The sequence below is a fragment of the Lodderomyces beijingensis genome (genome assembly GCF_963989305.1).
Source record: "Lodderomyces beijingensis strain CBS 14171 genome assembly, chromosome: 4".
In the NCBI taxonomy this organism is placed as follows: Eukaryota; Fungi; Ascomycota; class Pichiomycetes; order Serinales; family Debaryomycetaceae; genus Lodderomyces; species Lodderomyces beijingensis.
Window position 1 is genome coordinate 1,062,943 of NC_089973.1, and position 12,267 is coordinate 1,075,209.

Genomic DNA, 12,267 nt, shown 5'->3' on the forward strand with positions numbered 1-12,267 from the left:
ATTACATAGGCCATTACCAACGCGTGGAACCTATTGTTGATAAAGTGATAAAGGAACAGCAGAAACGGAGAAACTGTGGTGCCTGTGGTGCTGCTGGCTGGTGTGTGCGAGGGTTCTCGAGATAAGACCCTGGAGAGTTCCGCACACGATAACCACATCCATTTTGCCACCCCTATTTGCCTTCTTTCCCACTGCTTCCCACACCCACAATCCTTCAGAAGTTTCACACCTAGTCCGTTTTCCTGTTTTGAAAAAAAGATGAAGATTTTCTCCCTTGCAACTTCATTGGCAATACTTTCAACTGTGAATGCTTTTCCCACACTCGACCTTTGGAGTAAATTCATTGCACCTTCACCAAACGATGACTCAATCTTTATCAACAATTTAGCGGATCCTCAAAATGAACCAGCACCTGCGCCAAAACCGGCTGAAGAAATGGTTTACATTGAAGATTTCGAGTCATTCGACAATTTGGATATCATCGACGAAACAGCTTACAAGAAACTACCCGAGATTGACACCGAACAGTTGCAATCCTTGGTCACGAAAGATGCCTTGAGATCAAGAGCCGAGACTCTATTCTCGTTAGCCGAAAAGTCAACTGGCAAGTATGGTCACCCGACTAGAGTCATTGGCTCTCCCGGACACTTTGCTACTGTCCATTACATTCTTCGCGAGTTGCGAAAATTGGGTGGCTATTACAACATCAAGAGCCAGAGCTTCAAGGCGTTGGACGGCCGCGTCAACTCGTACTCGTTGTTGATCGACGGAGTCCAGCCAAAGACGTTGGATGCGTTGCAGTTGACTCCGCCAACCCCCAACAAGGCCCCAGTCCATGGCAATTTGGTGTTGGTGTTGAACTCGGGCTGCTCCTTGCATGACTACCCTCTGTTTGCCAAGGATAATATCGTCTTGGTCAAGCGTGGTGAGTGTGCTTTTGGTGAGAAATCGAGAAATGCGGGCAAGGTGGGCGCCAAGGCTGCCATCATTTACGACTCAAATGGACCTTTACAAGGCACATTGGGCACCCCGGAAGGCGATGAGGTCCCGACTTTGGCGGTGGTGGAAAAGGAAGTTGCTCATTATATTGAACAATTGCAGAAAGTGCCAACTCACAAATTTGAAACTACCTTGTATGTTGACTCGTATGTGAGAAACATCTCCACGTTGAATGTGATTGCCGAGACTGCATTTGGAGACCACGACAATGTGGTTTCGTTGGGTGCACACTCGGATTCAGTCGGCGCCGGTCCCGGCATCAATGACGATGGCTCCGGAACCATCTCCTTGTTGGAAGTTGCTAAACTATTGACCAAGTTCAAAGTCAACAATGCCGTTCGATTTGGCTGGTGGGCAGCTGAAGAAGAAGGATTGCTCGGTTCAGAATATTACGCCAATAGTCTTTCCAAAGAAGAGAACGCCAAGATTAGGTTGTTTATGGACTATGACATGATGGCTTCACCAAACTACGAATACGAAGTCTACGATGCCAATAACAACGACCACCCCAATGGTTCCGGCGATTTGAAAGATCTTTACGTGGACTGGTACAAGCAGCACGGGTTGAACTTTACCTTTGTTCCATTTGACGGCAGATCGGACTATGTGGGGTTCATCAACAACAAGATCCCCGCCGGTGGTATTGCCACGGGAGCTGAAGGTGTCAAGAACAAGTCGTCGAAGGAAAAATTTGGCGGGGAGGAAAACAAATGGTTTGATCCTTGTTACCACCAATTATGTGATGACTTGTCCAATCCAAGTTATGAAGCGTGGGAGGTTAACACCAAGTTGATTGCCCATTCGGTTGCCGTTTACGCCAAGTCCTTTGCGGGCTTCCCCGAGAGAGAAGGTAAGAACGAGACAGAGGCTAAAGTGCAACAGAGCGGTTTGGATGATTTGTTTATGAGAAGAGGCGATAGATATATTATGTAAGACTGGAAGCCAAGTTAGACTCGACTAGACTCGACTAGACTATTAGATTTATATGGACGTTCAAAAGTCCCGTTAGAGAGATGAAGAATTTAAAAAAAAAAAAGATTTGAGAAATATAGAAGCGACTCTTTTCCTATGTAGTAGGGCCTTGGGGCTAATTCTCCATCGGTTCACATCCCTGAAAAAGCTGTAAAAACACCAAGTTCTATATTGATTACACCCTACGTCTGTAGTGAGTAGAATGTCATTTAGGATGGATTAGTGTAGAAGGTAGTGAGGTTTTTTTTTTTTCTTTAAGGATGTGAAAAATAGAATGTAGGGGTGGTGGGTTGCAAAAATATTCAAGATGACAGTTTGGGGCGTCTTGGTAGCTCGAAATTAAAGGGCTCGAAATTAACCCCCCCCTTGACTTCAAGAAATGGAAGTCTAGAGATGGTTCAGCTTTCGGTCCTTGAATTTGAGTTGTAATTGGTTGAGACAGTTTAAAAATATGCCGCTCAGTGTGTCTGCTCTTGAATATGGCGTGAAAAATAGAGTGGTTTTTTGCTTTTTTTGCGGAGTGAGCCACCAGAGTGAAGACGCCTCTCGAAACTTGCTTACGCTGATATTCTGTAAACGTGAGGTGTCCGCTTCATGGGCACCTCAATAGACAAGATATTTCTAATTAGAAAAGAAAGATAGAAAGTAAGGAGCTGGTTCGGCTTTGCAGCACACGAGTTAAATACCAGGGGGGGAAGGGGCAGGGGGGTCGGGGGTGGTCCTTCAAGCTACCGTGTTTTTTTTTGTTTTGATGCAAGGGTGGCAACATCTAATTGCAATTCAAATACAGGTATTACTTGTATCACACATATCACATACTTCTTTTTTGAAATTGATTTCAAGCATTGAGTCAAGTTGAGCTTGAGATGGGATACCCGCACAACTTCAAGATTGCCACGAGGCAACTAACCAAGAACATCTTGCTTGCGTCAACTGCATTTTCGGTATTCAATGTCATCAATTTAGGTGCCCGCATGGCTGTTTTCAAGTTCTCCACCACTGGCGCCCCCGTCAACAGCGCGGAAGCAGATGCATCTGAAACGGCACCCGCCTCGGGCAAAGCTGTAATCTGGAGCCCCTTGCCTTACTCGCCGCAAGTGTTGGACGTCCTTAAAGACTTTTTAGGAGCTTCGTCGGAAGCAGACTTGGATATCGCGTATATCATTGTGCCCGATCGAGAACACAATTTGAATGCGTCCAAATACAAGGAGAAATTCCCCCATGTCAAAATCATTGGCCCGGAAAAGATCAAAAAAGTCGAGTTGGACATTACCTTTACTGAAAAGGAGGGTAACAAGTTGATATCTGGTGGATCCTTAGCGCAATTGGTGGATGGTGACCGCGTGATTGTCGATAACTTTGAGTTTGTCTATTTGCCCCACCACTTTAACTCGGAGTTGGTCATGTTTGAAAAGTCAAGCAGGGCCATCTTTGAAGCGGACTTGCTAATGAATCTCGGAGTCAATGAGCCCTTGGAGCAGTTCTCGCCCGCGACGGGGTATGCTGAAACTTACAACCCGCATGCGTGGTTTTCGTATCTTACGAGATATATGCAGCCATATTCCAAAGTTGGCAACTATATCCTCAACAAGGTGGTGAATCGAACAAAGAGCCAGAGGGGCTTGGAAGCGATTGCCGCGTGGGCGTTTGATACAATTGTTGTTTGTCACGGCAATATTATCACCAAGGATGCAAAAGGGGCGTTTAAGCACGCTCTTCTTAGTTGAATAATATGTGTGGGGAAAGAGAGAAAGAGAGAAAGAGAGAAAGAAGGGGGCTTACGCGTTGAACAGCTGAATGCACTGAGAGCCGAGTACATAAGCGCTTGTATATGTATATATGTATATATATATATGCATATATATATCAAGCTTGGTTGAGTATCGAAAGCATTAGCCAAGTGGCTTGTTGCAGATCGTCGTCTTGCCGCAAAATAGCGAAACAATCTACGGCAGCAGTAGAATGGGAGAGGGAGGGATACGCAGGTATGCAGGTGTGCGCAACGCGTCCCTTTTTACTCGCGTGATGTGCTGCTGCTGTTTCCCTGAGAAGACACTTGAGACAACTCACTTGCAAATGGGGTGAAGGGTGGATGGCAGACAAAGTGAGAAAGCGGTGTCATCAGCCGTGCTCCGTCACGAGAGCTTAGCTGAGTGGAGATTACCACCTTCACTGAGCTAAGCTCGCAACGAGCCTCTAGCAGCAAGAACAACAAGGCAACCCGTCTTGGGCGCCAGACTGACACGCACACAACAAACTGCAAAACTCAATAGTTTCCTAAATAGCTCAACAACAAAAAAAAAACAGTAGGGGATGGGGAGTTGGAGAGAGTGTGGCCAGGTTGGCCAATCATCCACCACCCCACCCCCCCTAGGAGCGAAAGCGTGCTTTGCTCTAATTCTTGGCTTGCTGTTGCGTACTTGGCCAGAAAGAGAGCCAGAGAGAGACAGCTGGAGGGAGATCAAACTTACACTTTAAGAGCAAGATGCTTGGTGTGTCACGTGCGCCCGAGAGTGCTGAGTGGGGTGATTCGCGCCGCACAAAGCGTCAATTATAAAACCACCCACACGAAATGGATTAAAAGCTGCTGTTCTTTAGTCTTTTGGATACCGTGGCATTTGCACTACGTGGTGAGTAGTGAGTAAGGGCTTGGTGTAAAATGCCTCAATTGGCTGCTTCTTTCTCCGTTGGATTTGGGCGGTGGTGTTCGGATTCGGGCACTCCTTGTAGCCCCTTAAACTAGCCAAAAAGATCCAATCTTACATATTAACCTTGCACCAGCTTCTCCGCATTTTGGTGTTGTCTTTTTTTGACAAAACTCACACGACTGCTACACTCTCCTCAGTTGGTAGCGCCCTCTTTCCTTCTTTGCAGGTGGATTGTAATATTTGTTTTCTCTTTTGGTCACCAGGTTAGTGGCTCGCTATTATTGCAACCAACAACATACCACACCACCCCACACACTCTACTTTCCACGCCACTCTAGGGAGAGGGGGGGGGGGGGAAGGGAGAAGGGGATAGATATATAAATACCCACGCTCTTTTCTTATTTTCGAAAACTCAGATTGTTCTACTTTTCTCTCTTTTTATTCCTCTTCTTCTTTCTTCTTTTAAATCACATCAATTCCCCTAATCTGGTTCAATCCAATCTATACTTGTTTTAATTGGAATTTTTGCAACCAAATTCGTGCGATTTACTCTCATACACACCAACACTAATAAAAAAAAAAAAAAAAAAAAAAGAACGGCAAAAGTGTTGACCATAATCACATTAAATACTTACGTATAACAACCTTTTTCTCCTTTTTCCTAAAACAAAAAGAAGAAAGCTCACAGTTTTATACTTGGAATCATGGCGGGAAAGAAGAAGTCCAAGTCGGATTCTTTACCTTTAGATTTGGACGCTATTAAGCCCATGGATCATTTGCAAGCAGTCCCCAAGACGAGATCCTCGTCGATTACTTCGATTGAGTCTGCAGATGAGCCGAGCGGGTTCAAGAAGGTGTTGCTCCCACCCACAATTCGTGAATTTGACGAGTTGGAGCAGTTTGAAGCGTTTGTAAGAGACGAGACTTGGGACAACGAGTTTGACTACTTTCATGGTAGATTACATTATTACCCACCCTTTGTTATGAAGGAGTGCCAGAACAACGTGGACAAGATTAAGCCCACGGTGAACAAGAACTCGAAGAAGTTTAAGCGCAACTTGCAACACCACATTCAAAAGCACTTGATCAAGGACTTGGAAAAGTGCTGCGGCTACGAGTTGAATTTTGACAAGGGCGAAGTTGTCGAGACTTTTGACAAGTTGACTTGGAAGTTTAAGGATCAAAGCGATCACGGCTTTAGCAAAGAAGAGGAGGACTTGTACGACAGACATTGGCAATTGGAGTTGGATGTTTCCTGCTCCAACGATTCGGCAATGGTTGACGTTGATTACAGATCAATTCCGATCATGTGAAGGAGGGCCTGAACCAACAGCCCCCCCCCCCCACTACCCTTTTTTGTTTTTGTTTTTGTTTTTGTTTTTGTTTTAAGGCTATCCAAGTTGAAGTTATGAAATGCTACTTATCGGAGCTATTAATACGATAAAAAAGTGATGATGATGATGATGATGACGAAAAATTATGAATAAAGAATGGAAAAATGAAAAAATGAAGAAAATGAAGTTACGAAGAAATGTTTATGTGATTTTTATAATGCCTGGAGCGTATAAATAGTTTAGCCTAGATTGATAATGTACAACGTTACATATGCTAAAAGCCACTCGTTTGTTTGCTTTTCTTTTTTTTTCCCTCAACTAGTTGTTGGTCTTTATGATCTTGCTAGACTGTCATACTGCGGACTCGTGTATTCATACTCATTTTGCAAAGTGGACATGTTCTCCTTCAAATATGTCAACAACTCTTCTAACTCCAGAATCAAGACACTTATGCTCAACGAGTCCATGGTTGTCAGTGCAATCAAGTTGGGAAACGAGATCAATAGTCTCAACAAGTGCTCAAAGCCATAGACTTTACTTTGGCTCTGGCTTCGACTCTGGCTAGCATGCTCATCCAGCGTCAAAGTGATGGTATTGTTTTTGAGAAACTCCAAATACTGTAGATTCTCGTATTTGTAAAGCAAGAGCAAGCTCAAAGACTTGTTGAAGTATATTTCCAACCCATGCAATATCTCCATCAATATCGATAATTGGTGTTTCTGCAATTTGGAAGCTCGCGCAACTTTATAATCTTGTAATATGGTGTGCACCGGGTGAGCTGCCGGTAGCTTGACTAGCTTCTTGTCCTTGGTTATATATTGCCAATCGTTAACCAACGCATACTTTAATTCAGGTGGGAACTTGAGATTGATGTTCGAAATCTTCCTGGCCTGTTTCGCAGCACCGCCAGCGCCATTGGTACTGCCGCCTGCAGTGCCATTGGTCTTTTGTTTCTTGTTGCTGCCGTTATTATTACTACCGCCATGGCCGGCCTTGCCATCCGTCGAGCTTCCAGACGACGTGTTTTCGCGCTTGACCTTCTTCTTCTTGGTCAACTGCTCCAACTCCAACTTCTTTAGCTTACTCTCCTCGTTGATCTGCATAATCCGATCGGTGCCGACCCACTCGTCCCATTTAGCATTCCAGCCTTGATAATGCAATAAATAGCAATCGCTGTTTTCCCACTTTGCGCGGTCGAATTTGGCGGCGTTTTGCTCAAACAGCTCCTGCTGTAGCTCGCTGTTCAAGATGTGTGTATCCAGGGCTGTTTTCGACTTGATGATTTTGGCCTCGTAGATTAGCGGTCCGTGGTAGGCGTACACGAGTTGATTCGGGGCAAATTCCCGCGATGGATCCTCTGCCATGCTTCAAAAAAAAAAAAAAAAAAAAAAAAAAACCCTTCTTTCGATTAGATTAGATTAGCTTCCTTTCAAACTGAGCTTCCTTTCCAGTTGAGCTAGTCTTTAGCTTCCAGTTTGTTTCTTAGGTGTATCTATATACTCTACTCCCAGATGGTATTCATGTCTCTTGTATAATTTTGTTAGTTTTTTTTTTTCTCCTGGTTGTGTGTCGAGGCTGGTGAGAAAATAATTCCCGCGGTGTGGGAGTTAGGGTTAGGTCGAGGCATGGCAACGGTGGATCACCTTCTCCCCCCACGAATTTCCACAGCAAGGCAGTGGAATTTTTCCCCGGTGGGATAAAGAAAACACTCACTGTCATAAGCTCTCATCCCGAGCTCTCTCCTGCTTTTCATCTCTGTAGGTGTTCCTGTTACTGTGAAGAACAACAAAGGCTGGCTCCACAAATGGCACCAAAAAAAAAATTTGATAGCGACGACTCAGTCGAGTCAAGAAAGCGAAAAAAAAAAAAATTCACTCGAGAGAGCCCATGTCAAAGCATCAACCGCATTGCCAACCAGAGGTATATCGCCCCAACTAACCCTCCGCCTGGCCATTCAATCGTCATTCATCATCAGGGGCCATATATATAGGTATATCGCAAGACCCCTGGTTTGTCGTTGTCCCCCAAAAAAAAACACGCGAAATCTTGTCTCAACTTGGATCTCCCGTAGTGTTTTCCTTCCCCCCCCAAACCACCACCAAAAACAAATTATCGCAACTTTAAATCCAGCAACCACAGCCAAAACCTAATCAACGCGCTGAACCAACCTTTCCCCAACACAGATATATTGTATATAGAGGTGTCCTCTCGCCAATGTCGCAATCGTCCAGTATAGTGGGCGTGCACTACAAAGTCGGCAAGAAGATCGGCGAAGGCTCGTTTGGGATCATATTCGAAGGGATCAACATCTTGAACAACCAGCAAGTGGCAATCAAGTTTGAGCCGCGCAAATGCGAGGCGCCGCAGCTACGCGACGAGTACAGGTCGTACCGCATCTTGAACAACACGCGAGGTATACCGCAGGCCTATTTTTTTGGCCAGGAGGGCGTGCACTCGATATTGATCATCGACTTGCTTGGGCCGTCGTTGGAGGACTTGTTTGATTGGTGCCACCGCAAATTCAGCGTCAAGACGGTGTTGCAGGTGGCGAAGCAGATGATCCAGCGGGTCGAGGCGATCCACGAACGCAACTTGATTTACCGTGACATCAAGCCCGACAATTTTCTTATTGGAAGACCCGATTCGGCAGAAGCCAATCAGATATTTGTGGTTGATTTCGGCATGGCGAAGCAGTATCGCGACCCCAAGACGCAGAACCATATCCCCTATAGAGAGAAAAAGGCGTTGAGTGGAACCGCGAGGTACATGTCGATAAACACGCATTTGGGGAGGGAGCAGCTGAGACGAGACGATTTGGAGAGCTTGGGGCATGTCTTTATGTACTTCCTTCGGGGCTCTTTACCTTGGCAAGGGTTGAAAGCGCCAACAAATAAGCAGAAATATGAGAAAATCGGCATGAAGAAGCAGACCACCTCGGTCAATGAGTTATGTTACGGGTTACCTATTCAATTCGCCCAGTACTTGACCTATGTGCGAAGTTTAAAGTTTGATGAAAAGCCCGATTACAATTACCTCGTTAGTCTCATGGATAAGGCCATGTTGTCTTTAGGCATCGAGGATGACGGCCATTACGATTGGATGGATTTGAACAATGGTAAAGGCTGGGACGCAGCTCTCAATAAAAAGGCCAACTTGCACGGCTATGGTAACCCTCACCCGCCTAGAAAACCCCATCAAGTCCAACAACAACAACAACTACAACAGCAGCAGCAGCAGCAATATGTACCATCATCACAGCACCAACAACACCAACTGCTGCTGCAGCAACCGCTTTTGGGACGCGCGTCGGACAAGAATAACTCGTTTTCCAAGTACAAGAAGTATGGCTATCAATCCATTCTGCAACAACCAGACTCACGAACATCATCTAATAAGCAAGCCTATCCTTATGTGCCCGATGCAGGCTACGACAGGGGAAACAACACCGCTAATGGATTCATCCAAAACGGAGGAGGAGGAGGAGGCACTGGAACGGGAGCAGGAGCAGGAGCAGGCGATGATTTACATTCCGATGCTTCAAGCTTTAACAGAAAAAAGAGCCGGACTTGCTTTTTCTGTTGTTGGTGACGGCGGCTTGAAAGAAACAAGAGAAAAAAGTGCTTTACGAATTAAATGGCAAGTAGAACGAAAACGAAAAACATGATTAGAAGGGCAAGGATCAAATATCGGTGTTTTGTATCTTTTTTTTCGAAATTGTCGAGGGTAGAAGTTGAGAACCGCTAACCAGATAGAACCTGAATGGAAATCAATATATTGCATCGAAAATTATTGAGATAATTTTATATACCATTTGCTACAACTTACTCTTTTGCAGCGCAAGTTAGCCAAATGATGAGCTCGTGATAATCAACCCCCCCCCCCCCCCCCCCAGCATCACTTCTCTGAAGCAACACTATTGAACCTGCTGCGATCCTGCACACCAGCACTCATATCGTCATTAAAGTCAAGGCTCATCTTGCCGTCACGTGTACCTTGCGTTTCCACTAACTTCGCGTCTTCAGTCTCCGACGAGATTGAAGGCTTGCGAGGAAGCCAATAATTGTTATTGCTGGCGCTACTGTGGTAGCTGTAGAATTTGCCCGTGTTGACCTGGGAGTCGCCCCCGTAGTGGCGCCTGGTGTGGCCGCCGTTGAGTTTGGCTCCTAGCTTAGTAAAGAACCCGTCGAATAAGTCCGGCATTGATACAAAAAAATTCAACTTGCCTGATGAATGTGAACTTTGAGAAAAACGCCAGGCTGGAACTTGAACGTTTGTGGGTTCTTATATATACTGATCCGTGAAAGAGACGAAGAGATGAAGAGATTGGGAGCGTGGCAGGATGGGTGATTGAGGGGTAAATTTAGTTACTGGTGATGAGTAATTCAAACCGAACTTTAAAGCAAGGGTAAAGAAGGCGTACCTTGATGTAAGATTAAGTTCGAACGTATGCCACTCGGTGGTGCAATAAACCTTCCTCTAGAAGTTGCCGTATTTCTTATAACTGATCACCACCACTTCATGAGAAGGAAGGAAGCGAGTGGAAAGGGAGGGGGGTAAGGGAAGAGAACCGGTGGTGGAGTGGGGGTGTGCTGGGTTGTTGATCATGCGTTTGGTTTAGATGTCTCTATGGTGGAGATTGCAAAAATCATTGAGGGGGGTTTTACTTTCTCGTTTTTCTTTTTCTTTTCAGACAAATTGAGTGTGAGATATTACTAAAAGCAAGAGGCTGATGGTATTAGCATGGAGATGAGACAAGATTGCTGTGGTGATTTAGTATTAAAAGTGAGAACAAGAGGAAGAAGAAGGGGAGGTGTCACTGAGCCATCACCATTCAGCTTAGGAAATCATGCTTAAAAGCTTCTTTAGCATCCGTGGTGATGATGTTACCATGAGACATCACAATAGTATCAAAATCCAACGAGGCTATAGCCTCCAACCCACTCTTGCTCTTTGATACATTGACAATCTTGCGAAACATAAATCTGCCAATTTTGGAATATGGTTGCATGTACCTGGTAATGTACGACCATCCCGTGTGAGGATTGTAGTTTTCAGGAAACCCCGTTGCGGGCGAAAACTGCTCCAACGGGCCCTTGGCTCCGAGATTGAACAACAAGTCCGCTTCAAATAGCGTCTTGCTTGATTTTTCAAACACCACCAACTCCGAATTGGCATGGTAGGGCAAGTAGACAAAGTCGAAATTATCGACAATCACGCGGTCACCATCCACCAATTGCGATAAGGACGCGCCCAGTATCAATTTATTAGCTTCCTTTTCAGTGAAAGTGACATCCAATTTGACCCGCTCAGTCTTTTCCGGGCCGATCACCTTGGCATGGGGGAATTTCTCCTTATACACTGCTGCTGCCATGTTGTGTTCTCGATCGGGAACAATCACGTAATCGATATTCAAGTCTGCTTCCGACGAAGCTCCTAAAAAGTCTTTAAGGACGTCCAACACTTGCGGCGAGTAAGGAAGGGGGCTCCAAACAACAACTTTGCTAGCACTTGGACTTGCAAATTTAAAGACAGCCATGCGTGCGCCAAAGTTGATTTTATCCATTCGGGTAAATGCCGTCGACGCCAATAAGATGTCCTTGGTCAACACCTTGGTGGCGATTTTCAAATTCGAGGGATACCCCATGGTTACGTATACTTTTTAAAAAATCGGTTCAGATTTTGATTCCAAATTGGTTTCAAACAAAATCGATGCAAGTAACTTTTTCAACTGGGAATAAATGAACTCCTCTCTCTATCTCTTGATTGATTTATATATCAGGCACAGTATGCACTTATTACATGCATCGCGTGGTTCAATTGCTCTCTGTCTCACTTGAGCTATAAGCCGTGTGTGTGTGCTCATGTAAGCAAAAGGCATGTTTAATTCTGTCATTGCTCTGCGTCAAACTCTCTCTTTTTTTTTTCCTTTCCCTCCTCTTCGAATTTCCCGCGAGGAATAATTCCCCAGATGCCCTTGACTTCTATTCTCTCGATACATGTCGTGATCATCAGGAAACTGAACAGCAGAAGGCTCAAAATTCAGCCTTATGCGGCTGGGAAAATGAATCGCCGGACTGTACCAAAAATGCTTGTTCTGATATCTAAGGACTAAAGCAAAAGTGCCGTTGCTGAGCTTGGAAAGTGCAACGCCAACAAAGAAAAAAACTAGTGTTCAACTGTTTTCCAATGCCGAGAGGACGTCAAACAATCGTCACCACCCTCTGCTTCGAATCTTTAAAGGAATCCCCACCTCGTTTTGTTTAACGCTAGTTTTTTTTTTGGTTTTAAATGGCAGCCAAGGCTCACGGGGAAAT

At 45.0% G+C, this 12,267-nt stretch overlaps 7 protein-coding genes across 7 annotated transcripts; 4 read left to right on the top strand and 3 right to left on the bottom strand. All coding sequences in view use genetic code 12, as the record gives it.

Annotated features, from left to right (window-relative positions):
• Positions 1–258: 258 nt before the first annotated feature.
• Positions 259–1,932, top strand: LODBEIA_P34940 (uncharacterized protein; the record flags this gene model as incomplete). Its single annotated transcript, XM_066973610.1, has 1 exon — positions 259–1,932. One exon carries the CDS (start codon positions 259–261, stop codon positions 1,930–1,932), a length of 1,674 nt encoding a protein of 557 aa, XP_066830432.1.
• Positions 1,933–2,837: 905 nt separating this feature from the next.
• Positions 2,838–3,698, top strand: LODBEIA_P34950 (uncharacterized protein; the record flags this gene model as incomplete). The annotated part of the gene is made up of 1 exon (XM_066973611.1): positions 2,838–3,698. The coding sequence occupies one exon, from the start codon at positions 2,838–2,840 to the stop codon at positions 3,696–3,698; it is 861 nt and encodes a 286-aa protein (XP_066830433.1).
• A 1,625-nt stretch (positions 3,699–5,323) lies between these two features.
• Positions 5,324–5,932, top strand: LODBEIA_P34960 (uncharacterized protein; the record flags this gene model as incomplete). The annotated part of the gene is made up of 1 exon (XM_066973612.1): positions 5,324–5,932. One exon carries the CDS (start codon positions 5,324–5,326, stop codon positions 5,930–5,932), a length of 609 nt encoding a protein of 202 aa, XP_066830434.1.
• A 353-nt stretch (positions 5,933–6,285) lies between these two features.
• On the bottom strand, positions 6,286–7,317 carry LODBEIA_P34970 (uncharacterized protein; the record flags this gene model as incomplete). The annotated part of the gene is made up of 1 exon (XM_066973613.1): positions 6,286–7,317. The coding sequence occupies one exon, from the start codon at positions 7,315–7,317 to the stop codon at positions 6,286–6,288; it is 1,032 nt and encodes a 343-aa protein (XP_066830435.1).
• Positions 7,318–8,167: 850 nt separating this feature from the next.
• Positions 8,168–9,541, top strand: LODBEIA_P34980 (uncharacterized protein; the record flags this gene model as incomplete). Its single annotated transcript, XM_066973614.1, has 1 exon — positions 8,168–9,541. The coding sequence occupies one exon, from the start codon at positions 8,168–8,170 to the stop codon at positions 9,539–9,541; it is 1,374 nt and encodes a 457-aa protein (XP_066830436.1).
• A 306-nt stretch (positions 9,542–9,847) lies between these two features.
• LODBEIA_P34990 (uncharacterized protein) lies at positions 9,848–10,153 on the bottom strand (the record flags this gene model as incomplete). The annotated part of the gene is made up of 1 exon (XM_066973615.1): positions 9,848–10,153. The coding sequence occupies one exon, from the start codon at positions 10,151–10,153 to the stop codon at positions 9,848–9,850; it is 306 nt and encodes a 101-aa protein (XP_066830437.1).
• Positions 10,154–10,784: 631 nt separating this feature from the next.
• LODBEIA_P35000 (uncharacterized protein) lies at positions 10,785–11,597 on the bottom strand (the record flags this gene model as incomplete). The annotated part of the gene is made up of 1 exon (XM_066973618.1): positions 10,785–11,597. The coding sequence occupies one exon, from the start codon at positions 11,595–11,597 to the stop codon at positions 10,785–10,787; it is 813 nt and encodes a 270-aa protein (XP_066830438.1).
• Positions 11,598–12,267: the final 670 nt, after the last annotated feature.